The sequence below is a fragment of the Idiotropiscis lumnitzeri genome, chromosome 10, assembly GCF_059441095.1.
Source record: "Idiotropiscis lumnitzeri isolate Australia: NSW breed Sydney's pygmy pipehorse chromosome 10, RoL_Ilum_1.0, whole genome shotgun sequence".
In the NCBI taxonomy this organism is placed as follows: Eukaryota; Metazoa; Chordata; class Actinopteri; order Syngnathiformes; family Syngnathidae; genus Idiotropiscis; species Idiotropiscis lumnitzeri.
Genome location: NC_142400.1, coordinates 11,952,337 through 11,973,420, shown reverse-complemented (window position 1 = coordinate 11,973,420; position 21,084 = coordinate 11,952,337). Strand labels below are relative to the sequence as shown.

Here is a 21,084-nt window from a genome sequence, read left to right as displayed (position 1 = left end):
GCTCCTAAAGTGACATTGAAGTCAAGAGAAAATGCGTTCCCTCATAAAATCCATTTTTTTAGCGAAAGTACGCTTATTTTTACTATTATTATTATTAAAAAGAAGTGCATTTATATACTTCCGGGTCATGTCAGCAGTAATAGGAGGTGGGTTTTGAAACGTTTTTTGCGGTCAATACATGCCCTCTTTTATGTAGTACTTGCTTTAGATGTCTTTCGCTTATTTTGAAACCGTGCTTAATATCAAGAACTGATTTTATGTCTTGTGTTTCAAGGGAATTTTATAGGAATTCAATTAAACTCACCCGCTAGACGACCAGGAAGTACATAATGTAAAATTAAAAAAAAAAAACATTCCCTAGCAATTAAACTAAAAACGTTCTATGGTTCCTTGCGGAGGGAACGCTGTTGTTTGCAGGGACATGCAGGCTTTAAAAAAATAGTCTATGTCACTATTTATTTTTATTTTGTCAATGTGAGTTGTTATAAAGATAAGTTTCACTTTCAAGTTCCCAGCAACTATTCAAAATTACAGTTTCAGTGTATTGAGATAGTACAGTATTCCTGTACAATTCCTGTACAGTATTACTACAGACTTAAATATCCATTTCTACTATCACTTGAATCTGTTTGCTCTGTTGCTTGTTAAAATTTGCAGATTTATTTTACCTTAGGTGTGATTCCGTCGGCCAAAATCCATTCCGTTTTGCAGTGTGTGCTCTTGCACAGACAAGGAAGACCACTGAAACTAAAGCTTAAACAGTGTTAGCATAAGTGAACATGGAAAAAAAAGTTGGAACTACACCTGCAATACTAATTAAAATGCATAACACTAAAGTAGATACAAAGTCACTGTGAGAGTATGTAAATAGTTTGTGTATTTTTAATCATGTTTTTTATACACTATTTGTATCAATGATAATTACACACACAATCACAGACACGCACATCATTGCTTCAGCACACATGCGCACACCCACACGCTTGTTTTAAGTTTCACTTTCCATAGGTTTCGTTTTTCTCTGAATAAAGTCCAGAGGGATGGGCGAAGGAGTCAGTGAGAGTGCGGGAGAGTGAACTGGCAAGACGTCTACTTCACTTCCTGGCTTCTCCTCCCATCGCGATGGAGAAAAGACAAAACCTTCCCTGGTTATTCCTCTGGTTCTCTGCATTTAATTCAGTCTAATGAAGGCGTCAGGACCTTTTAAACCTGACAGTCACACACTTTATTTTTTTGACTGTATACTCTATATGGGATTCCTTCAAGTGGTTAGTAAACTATGTATTGGAAGGAAGAATGGTGCACTGTTACAATACAAAATATCAAGTACATGCTCATTAATCACTTTGGGAGAGCATTCAGGAAGTACATATAAATTATACAGTTGAGTACGCGTAAATAACTTTCACATTTCTTGTTGTCTCAACTCAGATGCTTTGTGTTTCAGATCAACTGATGCAAACATCGAGAACAGTGATATAACGTATTCAAAGGGAACAGGTAGTCAGGAAGCGCAAAGTAGTAGTAGTAGTAAAAAAAAGTACAATACATTTTGTTATTTAATGAATGTTGACCTTTTCTAAGTAAAAAAATACAGTTAATTTCAGTTTCAGTGCTGAAAAATTCCAAAGTGAATTTTACTGTAGTGCGTTATCTCATTTGCATAAACACAATGTGCTAATGAAGAGACTGGCCTTCCTATTTTTTCATCCATCCATTATCTGTTTTTCAAAACAGGCCGATCACAGTTGCAGTTAAATGATAAAGACTGACGATGAACAAACAGAAGAAGTGCAGGCACATTGTCCTCATGCTTCAGTTACAAAGTGCTTAGGTCTTTGGGAATGCAGAGGCCCGATAGAGATCGAGGCAGTTGACTGTGATGAGGACACCGGTCAGCTGCCTCCACTGTCTGGTGGCAGGGTTCTTCATCTTATCAAGGACGAGGTGAAGGTCTTGAATCATGTCTCTGGAACTGTTTCCATAACGTTGACTCCAGGAGAAGAGGAAGTCATAAGCAGGTTTCCACATCAACTGTAAGACAGTGAGGAACAATAATATAAATTTTTAAATCTTGTTAGCTGCACCATCTGTCGGAAAGTGTAATGTACTGTTAAGACGTTTTTAAAACAAATCAACACAGAATAGTCATAAATGACTTAGGCGAAATTAATGAATGTATGTGTTAAACATGGCGCAATATATAACATCACGCTGTGAAATAAACATTGTCCAATTATTTTAGCAGTTCGCTAATTTTGTTTTGAAAAATTGCCCGAATTGTCAAAACAAGAATTAACTCAACATGAGCTGTCCAAAGTTGGTCCACCAATAACGTTGACAATAACAGACAACAATTCCTGTATTATAAACCAGAATATCATCCGAATAACTACACTTCAGGAAAACAGCAAACTGGAGGACTGACCTGAGACCCGACTTCTCCATTCTTTCCTCTGTGCGGTGCCTCATATAGAGCAATCTGAGCACTGGTCATCTTTCCCATTTTGTCCGCGAGCTCTCTCCATCGAATGCCGAGCTCCACGGCGGTGGACAGGATAACTGTATTCTGAATCAGCTGAATCACAAGATTGATGCTGTCCATCTTTAACAGACCCTTAAAGGACAAAGAGCAAAATGTTGCTTGTAGAAGACCGAGGTTACTGGGAAGTGGAAGAGGGTGAGAGTTGATGGTGTATTGAGTGAGTTAAATATTCTACTCACACACATGAGTTCGTGAAGGAATTTCTTTTCACTATTCTCAGCATGGCAGTCTTCCTTCAGCTTTTCCAGCACACAGGCCACCTTATCAGCCTCCGTTTCAGCAACTCTGCGAGTGATGCTGTCCAGTGACAGATTGTAATACCCCAAAGAATCTGCAAAACCTCTCCAGTTGGTTATGAGCTCTGTGACGAGTGTCTGAATGGCCGAGTACATGTATGTAAGCTTCTTGAAGGGCAGTGTCATGTTGTCCAGGAGCACCTTGGTGGTCATGCGAATGCCTGTAAAGTCAATCACCTGATCTTCTGTAATGATCTTGACATTTTTGCAATGTACCAAACCAGTTCTTCCCCTGAGGAATCCAATATACCACTCCTTTCCCTTTGAATTCCCCACGGATCTAACAATTGCCTTTGATAGGAGAGCCACGGTGTCTCCCTTGAAGTATTCCAGTAGATAATCCACACGTGACTGACGGAGAACTGACTTTAGGGCTACGCCGTACCATTTTAGGTTCACAGGACCATTTGTAAATATGGGGGAATCTGGCAACCGATCCTCAGGAATCGAGGATGTTTTCGATTTCTCAGTAACTTTTCTATTTGTCATGCGTTTTTCACTTCGAACTGGTGCCGCAGGAGGTGAAGGAACCTGGAAACTTGCAACAGTTGTAGAGTTTGATTCAGTTACTTGTAGTTCTAACTCAAAAGGACTGATTTCTTTGCTGCTAGAATATGATAAGGCCACCGGTAAATGCAACACAGTCCCTATTTTCAGCTGGCTCTGCCTAACTTCTTTCACTTTGTCCTCAAGTCTTATTTTAAACATGGAGCCCTTGAGACTGGTGGTGACAAACAGGTCATCCAGGTTGTCAGTCCTCAGGTGGTGTGCTCCCCAGAGCTGCAGCACGAGTGGAGGCAGTTTGTTTCCTCGACAAATGTCTGAAAAGGGAAGCTTAGGAGGTATCTCCTCGTGACAGCACACAACTATTGCAACCTTAAAAGATGGATGGATGTACCTGGGGCCATAAACAGCAATTGTAATTTGGCGGTGAAGGTAATCCCAGACTGACGTAGCCGGCGACTGAATAGCTGAGGCCTCGGCAACTGCTATCACGTAAAAATGTGTCTTCAGCTGCTGGAGCTTCATTTGCATCATGTTTTTGAAAATGTCACAGTCATTCACTCTAGTATAGGGTCCTTCTCGTTTGCAAGACAAGAGCCCGACCACTGTGGTCAGGACCTCACTTTGCAGGTCGCTCCGCACTTCTCCGGACAACTTAATGTTCAGGGTAATTGAGCCCTTTGTGTTGATGTTGCTGAGCACTACTTCCAGAAGTGGACTCAGAGTGGTAGTGTAGTTGTTGTTGAGTCCAGGAGGAGGGTCAAGCATTGCCTTCAGTGTGACTTCCTGAACTTCTCCAGGAGGGACGTGACCATCCGGGACATAAATACTAATTTCAGAGTCTGGCAGGTGGACTGTGCCGCCATCATGGCCAATCTTGCAGATGACCTGAAAGTTTGTTGCCTGAGTTTGAGCCCATCCAGGACTGCGGCTTATCAGATTTAGGTCCAGGCAAGAGCGAGTTAACTGCCGGTGGCTCAGCCAAGCCATTTTATAGGCTTCTCGATCATTTTTTAGCCACTCAAAATCAGGATTTAGAACAGGCTGGGTTGGTTTGAAGCTGTCCCCCCTCTTTGGTGCCTTCCTTTCAAAATTTCCATCTAGGATGTCTGTGGCACTCCTCCATCTCCCAGATCGGTTGTTTGCTTTGTTTGTCTTTTCCAGAAAGGTCCCCACATTTCCCTCATCGGAGGATGTGCTAATAGTGTCCCCGTTTTCTGTGTCCAGGTGTTTTATAGTCTCTGGGAATGTATCAGATGTGTTGGAAATAAGCTTATCTGAGTTGTTGTGTACGATGTCATCTAAGAAAGGATTCGACCCAGACAGCTTGTTCCAAAAGGGATTTTGTCTTGACTTGTCATTGCTCTCTCTTGTTTGAGACACATTTCCACCTATTAAAAATGAATTATTTCATGAGTAATTCCGCTTTGAGCACTTAACTTAAATGATATTGCTTTCAGTTTTAAGACCATTACCATTTCGATCTTCACCATTCAAAGCATTTTCATCCAGATCAATCAGTGTGCCCTCAGATTTGCTTCTTCCAAGACTCCCTGCACACGGTAAGGAGTTTGCCATATTTTCATCTGTTAATGTTAAAATATATATACTGTGGTTAGAAGATAAGGAGTTTGAGATGAGCTGCTAAAAGAAGTCAGTAATGTTGCATGTGTGCCAAATAGTCCTGTAGGAGCCGTACAGTGTTGGGTGGTTTTCTTTTGTTGCGATGCATGCTCGTGTGTTGTGCACGCACCAAGCGTGCACACCCTCCACTTTTATGGTGATTGGTGATGTCACAGGGGGGGGGAGTGGTCTTCTCTTATTAGTAGTTGCACTCACCTGTGGGTAGTTGTTTGGTTTGGATCGTGTGGTGGGGTGAGCAAGGGGAAGAAACCTTTTGCTGACCGTACAATTCAGCGTACAACTCAGCCTACAATTCAACGTACAATTCAGCGTACAATTCTGCGTAAACTAACATCGACTGCGAGCGCAACGTGTCCTGAACTGGAGCATAAAACAACTGTGGAACATCGGCCAACTCTTGTTGCGGAGAAAGAGAGAGAGACAGCAGAGCAGCCAAGGAGCGCGACAGACAAGTAAGTGCCTGTCATTTGCTGCCGCGATGGACGCGCCGCCATAGACAGTCAAGCCAGTTGGATGCGCGTCATCAATGTTTTCCACCCCCTTGTCTCAGCCCGCTGTGGCGTAATTTAAGTTGGACGCCACAACAAGTCCTTTTAGTTAATAAAAACAAAACAACCATGGTAGCGTTCCAAGTTGTAAACAAACAGCAAAGTGAACGCAATAGTTAAGGCAATAGTGTCTGCAAAATCACTCACTGTTTTGCAAAAAAACTAATCGAGTCACATTACCTCTTCCAAGTACAGAGTAGCCCTGTTAATAGGTTTCATGATGGTGACAGGTGAACCCACTATAGTATCTAACTGTCCATTATTTCCCATAACGTAATACTAACAAAGGAGAAGCATTCAATAATATTTGTTTGACCCTGGTGCTTCGACAGGACCTTTCCTTTAACATCAACATGTTATTCAAAGCTGTCCTACTCCCATTTTGATAACATTAGAGTTATACTAATTGAAATAGTAATATCGTATAAATAAACTGTAAAACATTTCATAAACAGAAAAAAAGTAGGTTTTAATATTAAATATTTTTTTGTTTTATATTCATAGAAATATCTGAGTGATTAGGTGAGTTTGAGTAAAAATCAGCATTTGGGTTCATTCATTGTGCATCGATAGTCAACTATGAATACTTGTCAGCTATGGCCCAAGAGTAAATATTTCACAGAAATAGGAAAACAACAAATTCACCCAAAACATTGACAGTTCAAGTTACTTTTCACAGTTTAGACAGCCTGTCCACCTTTCTCGCAACGAAACAGTACCCAATGTGGAAGAAAGCCTCAGATGTCAATGTGTCATTCATTTTGTTGGTGTAAAGAGGATTCAACCCATTCATGTTATGTCACAGTGAGTCTGTCATCAATCTGCTTTCTTACAACCAGTGAGCAAAAACAGGTTGGTCTTGTCGGGCATTATGAGGTTTACAGTCAGTCCTCTCTATCCATGCTGTGTACAAAATGTCCATTGTCAACATTATATGTAATGATCTCAGCAAATCTCATAAAACAAACATTTTCAAAATGTTTCAATATAAATCAAATGAATGTAGTCCACCTCACAAAACAGCTAAACTTGTATTACCGTCTTGACAGGTGTGTGCGTGCGTGCGTGTGCGTGTATGTCTAGTAGTTACACGTTTATGTCGCTTATTCCACACTGGTTTCTTCAGTCTTGAGCCATCCTGTGAAAAAACAATGAACCAGTCAAAGAAAATAATCTCTCACCTTCGACAAGAGGTGTTTGTAGTTTTTCTCTCGGTACGCTGTCAGAAAAAAAACATTGACACTTTGTTTTTAGACTTGTGAAGCGTGTCTTCGTTACTATTCCGTTCTGCTTTCACACACACCGAGCATGTTGGGAGTACGAGTCTGCAGTGGAACACATTAGATAGTTGGAGGAGGAGCCTTCCCCCTGTGCTGTACTTCAACTCCCACAATGCACCTGTGTGTTTACGCATGAGACATTACAACACCTGAAACTGAGCGGCGGTTTCGAGAGCTTCCAGATAAGTGTGCGGATGACGAATGATGTCGAGCAGGAAGTGTTATTAGATCAGATTATATTCAGCATGAACCCAAAAATAAGAGTAATCCCACAACGCAGTAAATTATAATATTTAAGTATGCTTCCAAGGAATGCTAGTAGTTCTTTGTATGTTTTTTGTCCCCCCCCCCTTTTTTTAATAATTGATTTTTTACTCTATTTGGATACTGCTCTCCCACGTGATAACCCTAACCCCCAAACTAATGTTAACCGGAGTTAATCTCGTCAAGGACAGCAGCCATGTTATCTAATTAACCATTTACTCATTAACTACTGGCGGGTTTATAAACAGGCACGGCGCCACGATTTTGTGTGTGTGCGTGTGCGCGTGTGTTTGCACGTGTGCGTGATTGGGAGGTTGGGGTCGGTTGTGAAAAGGAATGCTTTCCATCACTTGACATTCTTTAATCACGCTCTAGAGCGTGTCGGATTGTTTTTCAATGAAATGATGATAAACATAACGAGCATATACAAGTACCTTTGATTGAATTTGGCCAAAGTACATTCAATAAAATAGTTAAATCCTAATAGCTAATGCATACAAATGACCACAGCAATGATAAGTAAATTGCAGATCACTCCGGCCTTCACCTTCGCTCACAAGCACACACGCAGTACAAGTGCAGGACAAACATGGAAGTAGGAACAGAATGGCTACTTGTGAACTTCTTGATGTGTTTAAATCTAATTAATTGTCTGCAGAATGTATTCAAATGTAAAATAAAATTCTTTAGGGCTTTAATAACGGGACTGCGCAGATTTTTCCTCGAGGCAATAGTACCCTCTAGCGCCAGTGTGGCATCATGTTTGCTGATGAAGTGCAGCTGTTTATTTATAGAAATACTTAGTTTTCTATTCAAAAGAACACCGTACGCGCGCACACGCACACACACGCGCACACTCGCACACACACGTGCGCTCGCACACACACGCGCGCACACACACACGCACACGGATTTGAAACCCTGACACTAGCCTTGACCCCTAATTTGAAACCTTAATTATTGTTTAAAACCTCCTGACTTGATCCCGAACCTTTATTTTTTTTGGTTCAAACACATCATCGATAATCTCTGTTCATCTGAAGATTTGACTTCTTTTGGAAAATACAACACAATATATCATGTTGTAACATGAAAATGAGGCACATACACTTACTTATATACTCTACACTAATTGTGATTATTTTTAGTATATGGCATCAATTTCTGGTCTCGGAACGTCTTCCTAGATTTGGTGAATGTATGACGTTTTTATTTGTTTTCAGAGAGCAAGACGACCTCGTGGCGCGACGTTGTGTTTTCACATCTGAGCCAATTGGTGGCGCCATTTCTCTAACATTCGTTTCATTCTCAACCGCCACGCAAATTTGGTTTTCACCAAGACAACACCTACAGGCACTTGTTCGAATCTAAAGTAATCTGACTGGATTTTCGTTATCGGATTGGAATGAACCCGATTAGTCACGAACTCATTTTTCTCATTAAGAGAAGTTAAAACAATATTCAAAAGAAAAAGTGGTGTCAAAGCTCATTTTGAATGAGTTTTTCATGAGGACAGCCATTTTATTGATTGTGTACTGAACATGTTGACCTGGTTTACTTGGATAATTAGGCTTTCCGTTTTTTTAGGCTGATAACTCTTTGATTAAAAAAAAAAGGTAAAAGATGTTAACTCAATGCTTAGCACTTGATATATTTCTGCAGGAGATATTTTACTGTTTTTTTCTGGAAGTGGCACCCTTAAATTCCTGGAGCCACATTTTCTTGAATGTGAAATAAAGGCCTTATATTTGTTTGACTGGCAAAGGTGTTTAATGGAAACATTGCTAAACATTTAGCATATAAGTGCGCTCTGTTGAAAATGACTAAATATTGAAACTATATAAAAATGTGAACATAGGCTAGACATTTCGGGAAGTTGGACTTTGGTTCGGACCTTTTAATTGGAAGAAATTTTCGTCGTGGACCTCTGTGACTTTTAATTGAATACCTCTGCTATATGTACTGTATTGCAGTATAAAAATACAAAAAGATACCATTACATAATTTGTTTATTTATTCTTTTTTTTAATTTTGTGAAGAGAAAAATGTCATTGAATTTTGTCAGCACTGAAACGTACTTATCTGAACCTTTGTGGTCAAAACATTTATAAACGATAGAGGGCGCTAAAGGGTTGCATAGGGTTCAACTTCGCAGTTTCTTCCTTCCTTGTTACGAGCGTGAAATAGAGACGACTATAAAAACTGTTTCCCGATATTACATTTTGAAGAAATGTATAAATGCCACGTTTAACATTTGTTTTGGTACATTCTGGCGTTATAGTTTTTAGTTTTGTCACATCAACTCCGCTCATTATTTTCTGTGATGTGCAAAAGCAGTAAGATTAATTCGCCTTGATGTTTAAAATCACGATATTACGAATAAACAGTTAAAATCAAATCAAACGCACACAACAGTTCAGTAATATAAACATGGGTGTTTTTCTTTGTATTTATAAAATGATCATGCATACACTAGAAATGAATTGTTTTCCAGCTACTTCATAAAATAAAGTGGAACTTCGACCCTATAACCAGTTTTGTACAGTTTGCTCTTGAATGCAAAGGTGCATTTTCAAAATGTAAAATAAAATTGACAAGGGACAAATATATTCCGGGATAATTGCAGCGCTTATTTGTTCGATGCAACTCTCATTTTCCAAATGTGTCCAGAGTGCTGTCGTCACTTATTTCTGTTCAAGCTCTTTTGACTGCGTATTTATTTTGAAGAAATACGAAGCTTTGATCACTGAATCAATTTAAACGGTCTTAGAATCAGAAGACAACATTCACAAAAAATAATGAAAATATTGTAAGTGATTTAAAGCTTGTAATAAAATTTTGAACACTCACACTCAGAGCTGCTCTTACATCGGCCTGAAGAAATTTTCATAAGCACAATTTTAAATTCAGTTGCGTTATATATAATTATTTTGATTCCTAAACCCACGCAGTATTTTTTTAATCAACTATTGAAAATTAATTAATGAAGAAGAAGTTCCTCATGATGTAAAATATGAACCAGCTTGCGAGAGGTAAATAATAACCCATTTTAGAAATGCTTAAAAGAATTAACGAGTATGATTTCCATTCATAGAAAAGTATCCGTTTCATTGGCAATCATTTAATCGACCCAACAAAGTGATTCTGAGTCCATACTGACTTTATTGAGTGGCTCACATAAAAAGCCATTCTCGGAAGGAGGAGAAGGGGATATCATTGTAAAATTAAAATCACTTTACAACATGCGTAATTTAAATAAAATAAAAAACAAACAAACAAAAAAAAACAACAGTGGGTAAACAGTGTCATTTCCAAACCTTACAAATAAATTCAAAAGTGCGCCTAATGATAGACCCCTAAATACAAGAAAAATCGTGGTTAAATAGAACTCCCCACAATACATTTCATATCATGTCAAAACAAAAAAAATAAAAAGTACATTTCCGTATATTTTCAAATATTTACTAGAGTCCATATACAACTAGAAATAGCTATACAAAATCGTCTCCTGGACAAATACATTACTCACCTTTGACATGGGCGTATATTCTAACCTACGTGGTTCAATATTTACAGCACATTTTGCAGTCACGTAAGAGACCTCCTCAACTGCAAACCTGCCTTGACGCACATGTGGACTGGACACAAAATGTGTGTGTGGGGTGTGTGTGTGTGTGTGAGACGACCAGCTATAACAAAACAATCCCACAATTATACCGCATTAATTCCACAACCGAGCATTGTGTTAATCTCTCCTTCTCAGTAATATAAAGTGCCAGAGTTTGCCCGCGAAAAAAATGTATGACAGCACAACTTTTTGCAGTCCCTCCAAAAAACACACATTAAGGCGTCAACCAAACTTTTTTTTCCCTCTCACTTTTACACGGGGATATTTCTATTGGAACAGCAACATATCAATGAAAAAAGAATTGTCGGGTCTATATTCTCAATAAATGACACGCATGATGGAGCATTGCACTGCAAGTTCACTGTCACGTCCTTTCTCAATAATGCATAGGCCTATATTTTCCCCAACAAATGACATGGAGCTTAGTACATTTAAGTATGTTAAGTATCATGTACTTAATTATTGGTGCGCAGGCCTAATTTCTTAATACAATACACTTATGATAGAGCATTGTGCATATACCCACTGTTAAGTCATTGCCACCCAAAAAGCAGGGGCCTGTTTTCGCAATAAAAGCAATGTCTCGTTTTGAATAAGGTATACACAATACTTTCCCAACAGGAAAAAAGAAACACGCAGGCCTATTTTCTCAATAAATGGATCATTGTGCATATACTGTACTCTAAATTATAATAGTTACACATTCATCTCTACAGAAAATGTATGTAAGCCTATTTTCTTTTTCAATAAATGACACCGTTCTTTATACATACATCTCATGTTCGCATGCAGAAAAATGTATAGGCTAAATTATTTTCTTTATAGATGGCAATTATTGTGCATATATTTAATTATGGAACGTCCTTTCATAAATATGTATGGGGCGATTTTAAATTAAACGGAGTTTTGTGCATACACTAAATGCTGTCCACTCTATAGTCGTTCTAAAAATGTATAAGCCTATTATCCCTAAAAAAAACTGACAGGCAATATTGTGCACTTTCGTCTCCTTATGGAAATTTGCATGGGCTCATTTTCTGAATAAAGGACATATATTGTGCATACACCAAAGTATATTCCCTGGCATGTCCCTATTGGGAAATGTATAGGCCTATTTTATTAATGACAGTTACGATGTTGCTTGTTACGTACCAAAGGATATAATTCAAGAAATGTGTTGGCCTTTAAATGAAACATCCACATAAGTACTGTTTAATCTTCATGTCACGGAACATTCTAAAGGCCAACAGAGGGAATTTTGTGCACTCAGTCGTGTCATGTCCTTATTGAGAAACGTATAGGCCAATTTTCACATTCTGAACCACATTCGTGATGGCGCATTGCGCACACAGTACGTACAGTAATGTCCAGCACCGTCATGGCCCTCCAGAACATTCCTGCAATTTCTTGTGGTTCACACACTTTTAACGTCAAGGGAGAGGAGTTAGAGGCCGTTCATGCCCACCACGCCCTGTCTCGCATCGGCCGGGTGCAACAGGTCCGGGGAGTGGCACGGGGGACTCCCCGGTGCGCTGTGCTCGCTTTCGGTATCGCTCCCCCTCTTGCCTCCACTCCCCCCGGAGCCCGAACCGGCCGAGCCACCGGCGCTGTGAGTCTTGACGTGCTTACTCAGGTGGTCGCTTCGCATAAACCTCTTGTTGCACACCGGGCAGGCGAACCTTTTCTCCCCGGTGTGCGTGCGTAAGTGTCGCTGCAGCTCGTCGGAGCGCGTGAACCGCTTGCCGCAAAAGAGCCAGTTGCACACGAACGGTCGCTCGCCGGTGTGCCAGCGCAAGTGCGCCTTGAGGTGGGACGTTTTCCCGTAAACCTTCCCGCAGCCGGGGATGTGACAACTGTGGAGGCCCTTTCTCCGGAGGCTGGCGCCAGCCGGTCCCAGTCTCTCTGCCTCCTGACAGTTGGGACAGTCGCAGGTGGCTCTGCCCGAGTAGCGCCGCGCAGACGACCTCGGGGACGCCGCTAAGGAGGCGGGCGGACCCCCGGAGAGCATGGTACCGCCCGCACCGGTTAACGGAGATGGGGTTGTGTCCGGGTAAGTGGAGAGCACCGGTTTGAAGCCGTCCATCAGGTGCTGGCCGGTGGTCAACAGGTGCGGAGAGGGGTTTGTACTGAAGGCAGAGTGACTTAAAGTGGAATATTCAGAATTATATCCGCCCAGGGGAGAGTGCAAGGACGTCTGCAGTCCACCGGAATGTAACGACGTCTGTAGTGCTGCTCCGTTGGGGTTCTGAACGTCAATCCAGCCGGCTCCCACGTCCCACCACGCGGATGCCCCCGTAGTCCCCACCTCTCCCGCGGGGATGCCGGGATGAGACGACTTGAACCACGACTCGTACGGGTGCGCCACGCTCATCCTCGGGTAGATGCCCTGTAGGCTGTCCACGGACGTGTGCACCTTGGAGATGAACACCGGCTGGTGGCTGGACTCCTGGGAGCCGTTTGACACGGAGGCTTGGAACACGGAGTAGTCGTTTCCAAAGTGGGAGCCGGGCGAGGTGCCGGACGTGAGGGAGAAGGCGCTGGAGCCCGCAGAGCCGTTGGAGCTGAACGAGTCTGAGATGCCCGAGCCGTTGCGGGACACCCCGAAGCCGGACAGGCCGGAGCCCAGGCTGCAGCTGCTGGCGGCGGCTCTCTTCCACGGGTGGAAGCCTTTCCCGAAAGAGGAGGAATTATCCGAAATGGCGGAAGGCGAAGGGCTCGGACTCCCTATTTTGTTACATGTCGCAGCTAACATGGCTAAAGGAGTCGATCCCAACCTCGGCTCCTCCTGAAGGGACACGAAAGCAGCAAGTTAGTGGGCAGCGCGCACTTACTTATTCAACCGCATGCGAAGAACAAAAAAGCCGCTTTGAATCTTGACCTGCGTACCTGGGCAAACTTTTACAAACAAGAGAAGCGCACCAGACAAACTTTGATCCCATCTACCGAAAATAGAATCTAAGCACTGCTTTTGCTGTAACTTTGCCCCTAGATTTTAAAGTGTAATCCCCTTTAGCCAAGCAGGAGAGGAGCAGCCAATGACAAGAACTAATTGAAGCAGTAAGAAAGTCCTTTTCGGAGACTCACCCCTAGAAGTGAAGTTGCCATCACACACAAAAAAACACAGCCCTCCTCTGAGGATCTTTTTATATTTATGAATCCGAGCAGTGTTTTTTTTCTTTCTTTTTCTTTTCTTTTCCTTTTTTTTTTTTTTTAGAGGTGTGCAATACAATGATGCGTTCCGCCCATTCTTCCACGGTCTCGCGGCTCCTCTCCGGCTTTGAAGTGGCGCTGTGACACGGGCGTCCAATCAGCGGCTCCAGCGTGCCGCGCGGCCGCCGCACGGCCCCCGTGAGGTCATCAATAGACAGGGCTCTCCACCCCCCAGGCCGCCCCCTCCATAATAAAAGACAGCGGAAGGAAGGTAAAGTTAAATGAGAGTGAATAAGGAGGGAGGAATTAGGGGGCCACTTATTGAGATTTTTTACAGAACATCACTTTCCATAAATTAGAAGAAAACCGCTTCATGGGAGGATGAGCAGGGCGTCAATAAAAGTTTTTCATTAAAAAAAATAATCTCACTCCTTGCTTATATGCTAAGTATTATTAACTGCGCGTTTTCGTTTTATCTATAAAGCAACTCCCTAAAGTATTTTCTAAAAACCATCACATGGCAGCTTTTACACTTCAAATTCAAATATCCATACTTTAAAGTTAATAAAAACAAACTCATGCAGCACATAAAGGCTACTCTGTTCTCCACTCGTGTGATCCATATATTAAAACAACTTTCACATAATTGACGTCAATTATGTCGGCGCTTTTGATGAGTAGATGGTACACGTTTTGCTAAATTAAATAAAAAATAACCCGACACGCAAGGCTGGCAATTTGGGTAATGTTGGCGTCGGGATTATTTATAGAAATAAGTGATTGCACTATATGGCTTAGACTGGATGTCGAATATAAATGTTGCTTTTGAATGGGGTTCATCATTTTGCACACTGACATTTTTTTTTTGTGAAAGATGCTGTTACGTAATATGAAATTGGGGGTGGGGGGGAAGCATGCATGCAGCGTTCAGATGCACGCCACTCCCGTTCGGTTCTATTTTGCATGCAGCGCGCACTGGAAGCGTACATTTCATTTGAATTTCAAATTTAATAACACGGGAGGTTTTTAATCATCCGCACTTTTATTTGTTTGATATTAACATGCTTATTGACCGGCTCTGTTGACCAGCTTGGTCATTACAGGACAGGGAAAAGTTAATTAAAACGACCAGGGATTATTCATCACATCATCTGCCTTGGCCATGTCGCTTCCTTTATTACACAGCGTGATAGATGGACTGCCTGATTAATTCTTGTGTTTCTACCATTGGACACACGCTTTTTTCAACCCAGTATTAATGCACACTACTTTAGTCACAGGTGTATAAAAAAAACCCGCAACATTATTTTTTTTAATTATGTCGTACAGGTGCAAGTGTTGATTAAAAGCAGATTTAAATGACATTGCATCACGTTTTACACGTGTTGCTAATACTTGGTACCATTTGTTATTCTGATTTAATGCTTTACATACACTACACAATTATGGTTCTTATATGCATAAAAAATACTTTCTTCAAAAACAATATGAATTACATTTTTAAGTAAAACAAAAAACCGGGAGCACGCTTTTTATTTATAGGTTGGCAGCATTTTTTTTATCTTAAAATATGCAAATAATACATAACGAATTACTTTATAATATTGTATATTACAAATATACAAAACATTGCATTCGTTGCTTCTGGTGTAAAAATACACCCGACGGCGTTTTAAACGCAACAAAACATTGACTGGGAATACGACTGTGACGATAATCCCAAAATAAATAAATAAATACAAGCTACATACCGTTTCTCTTCAGCTCCGTTGTGCACCGATCAGAGTGGTTTTTCAGGCACGGCACAACCCGATGCAGGCTGTATGGGGCAGTGTGACTGTGCACCGCGCACATAAATGATACACTTGTAATTCCCTTAGCTCTAAGTTGGGAGACAGTCCGCCAACCCCCTCTATTACAATATGCAAAATTGATTCCCTGTGGAAAGAAAACGAGTCAGTGTGTAATAAGAAATAAATATGTGTATAATTATGTATAATTGGGGGGTGATTCCGTTTTTTTTTTTTTTTTTTTTTAAATGTGGAAGAGTGTGTTTAGCACAAGAGGCTGTGGTGCATGGGGGTGTGTAAAGGGGAGTGTGGGGGAGCATGCTGGGCCCTTGGTGACAAATTAGCAAGTGATCATTGCAGCAAGGCCCAGGTCAAAGGTCAGTGTGACAGCCAGTATGTTGCTTCTGTGTTCAGCTCTGGAAGACGAGTAATGCATTGAAATAAAATATAAGATTGTCTAATTCGCATCGTCAGTGTCCTGTTGTTTTTGTGTTCAGATGGTGCACAGGTTGCTGCGATGGCTGTAACTGTAAGCCGCCCTCAACAGATGTCCCCATTGAAGGCTTTCTATGGGGCTATATTACCGCCATGACATCAAACTCCAAACCTGTCCCCTTGGCCGCCATAATGAGCGACTTATTCTGGGCCGCTGAGCACGAACAAAGTGGACGCAATATTGCGTGCGGCACAATCGCTCCACGCACAAAACAACTGGGGCCGTGACTGCAGACAGTACACTTTGATGAGAAGCTTTGCCCTCAAAGTGGCTTGTGGGAGGAAAGGGAAAAAAAACAAAACTAGTGTCATCACGTGTGGAGTCAGATGATGAAGTCCTAAATAATCAAATTTTCTACTTGTTACAGGCTTATTTTTTCATTGAAGCCAAACATGATTAAGTTAGCAATTTACTAGTATTTTGAGAGTTCACCGTATAGGTTTGACTTATAGTGACAAGTAAAATGTTCATGCAACTCTGGATCCCAATGCAAGCAAGCAATTCGGGTCCTCAGTTTATGACTATTTCAACAGTTTTAGTGGTTATGAATGACACAGCAATACTTGGTGTTTTTCATTTGATAATGGTAGATTTTATTTTTAAATTTTTCTCATATAATGTAATTATGATTTTGTGATGCCTGAGTGTAGTTCCGTAAAAATAGATTTTCAATTTTCACGGTGTGACAATCTCCCACTTCCATAGATTGCAAAGTTGTATTGACTTTTCTCTGTCTTTTCTACGGTCTTAGCTTCATTCTCTATAAACCTGAAGAAACCCAGCTAAATTATAACATAACCACAAACACAAGACAGAGGAAGTTACGAACATTGCATAAAGAAATGGTGGCCATCACTCCAAGACGGTGATTTTCAACTTTGGAGCCATGGCACCTTGTTGATTTTTAGAGATCATCAGGATGGCTATGAGAAAGAATCCAGAGAAAGCCACATTGTCACCACCTAGCCTTTTGGAAGCAGCGACAATTTGGACAAAGATCTGATTGAACCCAATTTGTGTAAAGTGGGACCTCACAAAGAATTTTAAAAAAGTGAGACGGAGCTGTGCCAGTGAGCATAATAATTTGCACCTATAAATAAATACTGTCATTCTTGTCAGAGCGCACACTGCTGATTGCAGAAACCCCGCCTCCTCGCAACGGGACTGCACAAATCATCAAAATGTTTTCAAGTGGCTTTTCCAAATGCTTTTAATCAGTTAATAAGTTGAAGTTCACCTGAGATAATATTTTTGCAGTGGCGGTGCAAGAACAGATGGAAAAAATTGGAATGTGATGTCAAGATTTCGAACCCCTAACATATATAACTGACTGACTGAAGTAATCAATGAATGTTAAATCAATGCATTTGCTCTGTTGTTTGTTGTTGCACTTCTCTATCAGGAGATTTGGTGTGAAGAGCAGATGTCCATGTGCAAGCTGAGCTGCCAAGGGGGTCCAGAAAAAGGCATGCTCAGACACAAGGGCCCCAAATGGTGTGACAAAAGATGTGCAGGAAGGCCCTCTCCGCCTGGATGAGCCCCAGAGAGGGTCTCCTCCTCTGTCAGCCTGTGCGAGCCAAAGCCTTGTGCTCCTCACTGCGACCATGAGGTGAGACAACAATATGCAAATAAACACATGCACCAGCAATGAATACGTGTGAATGGAAATTGTGAAATTTCATCTGGCACAGACTGGTCTGTGATTGTAAAAACAACAAAAAAATAAAATAAAAATATCAATAAATAAATAATAAACAAAAAATAACAAAGTCCTTTTGAAAGAAAATCACAGTTTTTAATAACTTTTACAATGATTCATTTAATGGTATCTTCAAGTACCTCTTCAAGTACATTCTCAATATGTTGTGGGTCCTTAACTGTGATTTTCTCTTTTTAATACTTCCAATTATAAGCATTACGCTTTAATTGGCACATTTATAAATCATAAACTGAAAATGATCCAGAAAGGGAAAAAAAAGTAAATAAATAAATAAATAAATAAATAAATAATCCATTCATGTTTGTAGAAAAAATTAATTAATTTGTCAATTTTTGCGCAATACTCCCATTTAACAAGCCATGGTAGTTTACTGAGCATTTATTGGAGGAGACCCACATTTATTTGTTTTAAAGTATATTTCTTTCTTTAGTGTCTGTCTCTAAATTGTTCTCAATTCATTCATCCCTCCAAACGAGGTGACTGTGTCATGAGGCCTTGACCGTGTTCCAAGCACAGGTGTGCCGCCTGGCCCAAAGTGAAAGGGTGTGCAGCGAACCATAAACAATGATATAAATGTCTGACAAATAAAATGGCTAGTTAACAGTCTTTTGACTGCTCTAACCTCTCAGCCTTTTGTCGAGTATCGATCAGCCAGCTGTTCCCGGCTTTGTGCGGCAAGACGGGAGCTTCTGGTTTCTCCCGCACGGATGAATGAGAGCCGCCAAAGCACTTTTCTCCTCATCTGTAGTATGATCTGCCTCAACAAACAAAGATTGAATTAGAGATCTGAGCTTCTGCTTTGCTTTTAATCCTTCTATATTTAATATGGTATCATAAAGCTACATAGTGAAAACGGATTCGTTGAGCCCACTGACTCTTTTAATGCCAAGCAACGTTTTTGGCTCTAGCTAATTTTCTTTATTAGTTAACACTCGTTAAATTTCCGTTTGGTATGCAAACCCGTACTTGGTCGAACGGAGAAGCATGATCTGTCTCTCATTATTGCATGTTAATAGTGAACATGTTTAGAATTGAGGCGTGACGGATGTTGTCACCCAGCTATGTCGAGATAGGCCGCTAATGATCCGTCCCCGGCTCCTGTCATTCAAAAGGCGGCAGCCAAGACGTTGTCGTACAGCTCGTGAGGACCCTCGGTGCTGCCTCAGTGTTACAAATGATTCTACCTCTATTAACAAAATTAAATGTGTGGAATAATTTATGTGTGCCTGTTGGATGTTATGATCTGCATTCCCTGTGATAGATTGCGGTGTTTGTTTATCATAAACCGAGATAACCGCGCTGCCTGGCGTGACTGCCTCGTCTCTTCTTATTGACTTTGACTGAGGCCAACGTTGCACTTTGTCAGCAGCCGTCGGAACGAGACAGGCTGCCGAGGCGCTCGTACAAAGTGAGGTACTTAGGATTAGCATCGGCTCTTCAAGTTTCACTAATTGTCCTGCTCACGGGCATTCTTTCTGGCTGCGCGGGTTAAGAATGGAAGCGCGGGTGTACGTCTGTCACTTCTCAAGTGCGGCCGGATGGGTTGGCGGGGTGTGTGGGGGTCGCCCACGAGAGGCGCGAGACAGAAATGTTTGCTTTTCTGTTATGTCATCCGAGCAGGCACAAGAGGAAGACAAACTGGTTGTGTTTGCTGAGGCCGTCTAAAGCTTGCACACAAACACACATCGCCTTGGAATCTTTTCAGCTGTGGATGCGATAACAAAACACCCAGAAAAGGGGACGTACCAAGTGTCATGCATGGGTGTTGATTGATAAACAAATATGGCGACTTGCTAGTGGTGTGTGTTGATTGTTGTTCATCAAGCTGTAAAATGTACTTAAACATATTTATCCTGAGTTTTGATTGACACTTTCCAAGATGTTCAATATTGTGCACTGAAAACTCTCAGCTGTTTCCAAAACTGAATTTCTCCGCGTCAGAATGATGCAATGCAGTTCAACACCAACATACGTTTCCTTGAGCTCTTTTGAACATTGGTTGTGATTACAAAATACACTAAAAGGGGGAGGGGTGGAATCACCAAGTGCTTTGCACGGCTGCGTAGTGAAAAGCAATGTGACGTGATGACAGTACATGTTGTTAAAAGCGAAACGGCCGCTTCAAATACACACGGCCGCTAAAAATAACGCTAAGCGGAGAGGAATTTGTTTAGCAATGTGTTCATTATTATGATGTGGTTATAGTTTGTTTTGGTGTCCAACTCCGCTACATCATAATGAAAGATGTCTGTGATATAATACCGTATTTAGAAATAAACAACTCTCAATACAATCACGACCATAAATAGATTTTAAAATGACAACTTTTAATCAAATTTGATTATTATTGTAAAAGTTGACTTTTTGATTCAACTTTTATATTGGATATCATTTGCGTGTGCATTTATGCCTACAGTAATGTCATGTCTTCTTTTCAGCAAATTACAACAGATAACCTTCTGTTAACTAATATTCCAACATATTTTCTGATCAATAATGTTTGAGACCTTATGTGTAACATTTTGGCTGTGTGTGTTTTTTTTTTAAATCACTATTTTGCACCTTCACTCGTATTGCATCTCATTTCATTGTGCAGGTGTAACAAATGTGGATTTCTGTGATCCTTGACTATGTTGTTATAAGCCTACACAAGAGGAACTAATAAATATTACCTTAAGCTCTATTCCTGTGCAATGTTCGATGAGTATGGATCTCCTTCTACTCAGCAGAGAAAACAATGCTTTAATTAAGAGTCAGTCCGATTTCCCTGAGGAGCGATTGTCTGCTTCCATTAACTTAGTTTATCATATAATAAAGAGGTTGCCTTGTCCTTCGTCACCCAGACAATTGGTTTTAATCAGCCAGTGGGCCTTTCAGGGCTGATAATTTATGCTAAATTGACAAGGGTGGAGGATGTCGCACAAAATCATTATGACAGGGCTCATGTCGGCGCTTGTCACCGTCTACATTTAGCTCGTCTCCTCCGCTCATGCCAGGCAGGTTATCAAAAAGGGAAATAACTAACCTCCATTGTTATTTTAGGAAAATATATCATGAAAAACAACATAATTAAAAAGGTTCACGAGCACCAGCAGTTTGTTATAAAATCAGCAAAATAGTAATCAACAGGTTCCAATCAAATACGGGATCGACCATAAAACAAAATAACAACACAAAAACAATTCAGGCATTTGAGCGATATTTTTTTTAATTAAAAAA

At 40.9% G+C, this 21,084-nt stretch overlaps 2 protein-coding genes and 1 long non-coding RNA gene across 5 annotated transcripts; 1 reads left to right on the top strand and 2 right to left on the bottom strand.

Annotated features, from left to right (window-relative positions):
- Positions 1-1,225: 1,225 nt before the first annotated feature.
- On the bottom strand, positions 1,226-6,866 carry macc1 (MET transcriptional regulator MACC1). Its single transcript, XM_088307657.1, has 5 exons — positions 6,719-6,866; positions 4,821-4,931; positions 2,725-4,736; positions 2,429-2,617; positions 1,226-2,034 (listed from the first exon to the last, which is right to left on the bottom strand). The coding sequence occupies exons 2-5, from the start codon at positions 4,921-4,923 to the stop codon at positions 1,831-1,833; spliced, it is 2,508 nt and encodes an 835-aa protein (XP_088163783.1). The 5' UTR covers positions 4,924-4,931; positions 6,719-6,866; the 3' UTR covers positions 1,226-1,830.
- On the top strand, positions 5,209-20,548 carry LOC148329371 (uncharacterized). The gene is made up of 3 exons (XR_015845698.1): positions 5,209-5,441; positions 17,548-17,754; positions 19,486-20,548. It is a non-coding gene; the product is annotated as an uncharacterized LOC148329371 (long non-coding RNA).
- Positions 10,338-15,711, bottom strand: sp8b (sp8 transcription factor b). 3 transcript variants are annotated; one of them, XM_088306735.1, is made up of 3 exons: positions 15,611-15,682; positions 13,794-14,102; positions 10,338-13,494 (listed from the first exon to the last, which is right to left on the bottom strand). In XM_088306735.1, the coding sequence occupies exons 2-3, from the start codon at positions 13,812-13,814 to the stop codon at positions 12,154-12,156; spliced, it is 1,362 nt and encodes a 453-aa protein (XP_088162861.1). In that variant the 5' UTR covers positions 13,815-14,102; positions 15,611-15,682; the 3' UTR covers positions 10,338-12,153. The 3 variants fall into 3 exon arrangements, with proteins under 3 accessions (XP_088162861.1, XP_088162862.1, XP_088162863.1); XM_088306736.1 differs by lacking the exon at positions 13,794-14,102 and having other exon boundaries at positions 15,611-15,711; XM_088306737.1 differs by lacking the exons at positions 13,794-14,102; positions 15,611-15,682 and adding an exon at positions 13,596-13,634.
- Positions 20,549-21,084: the final 536 nt, after the last annotated feature.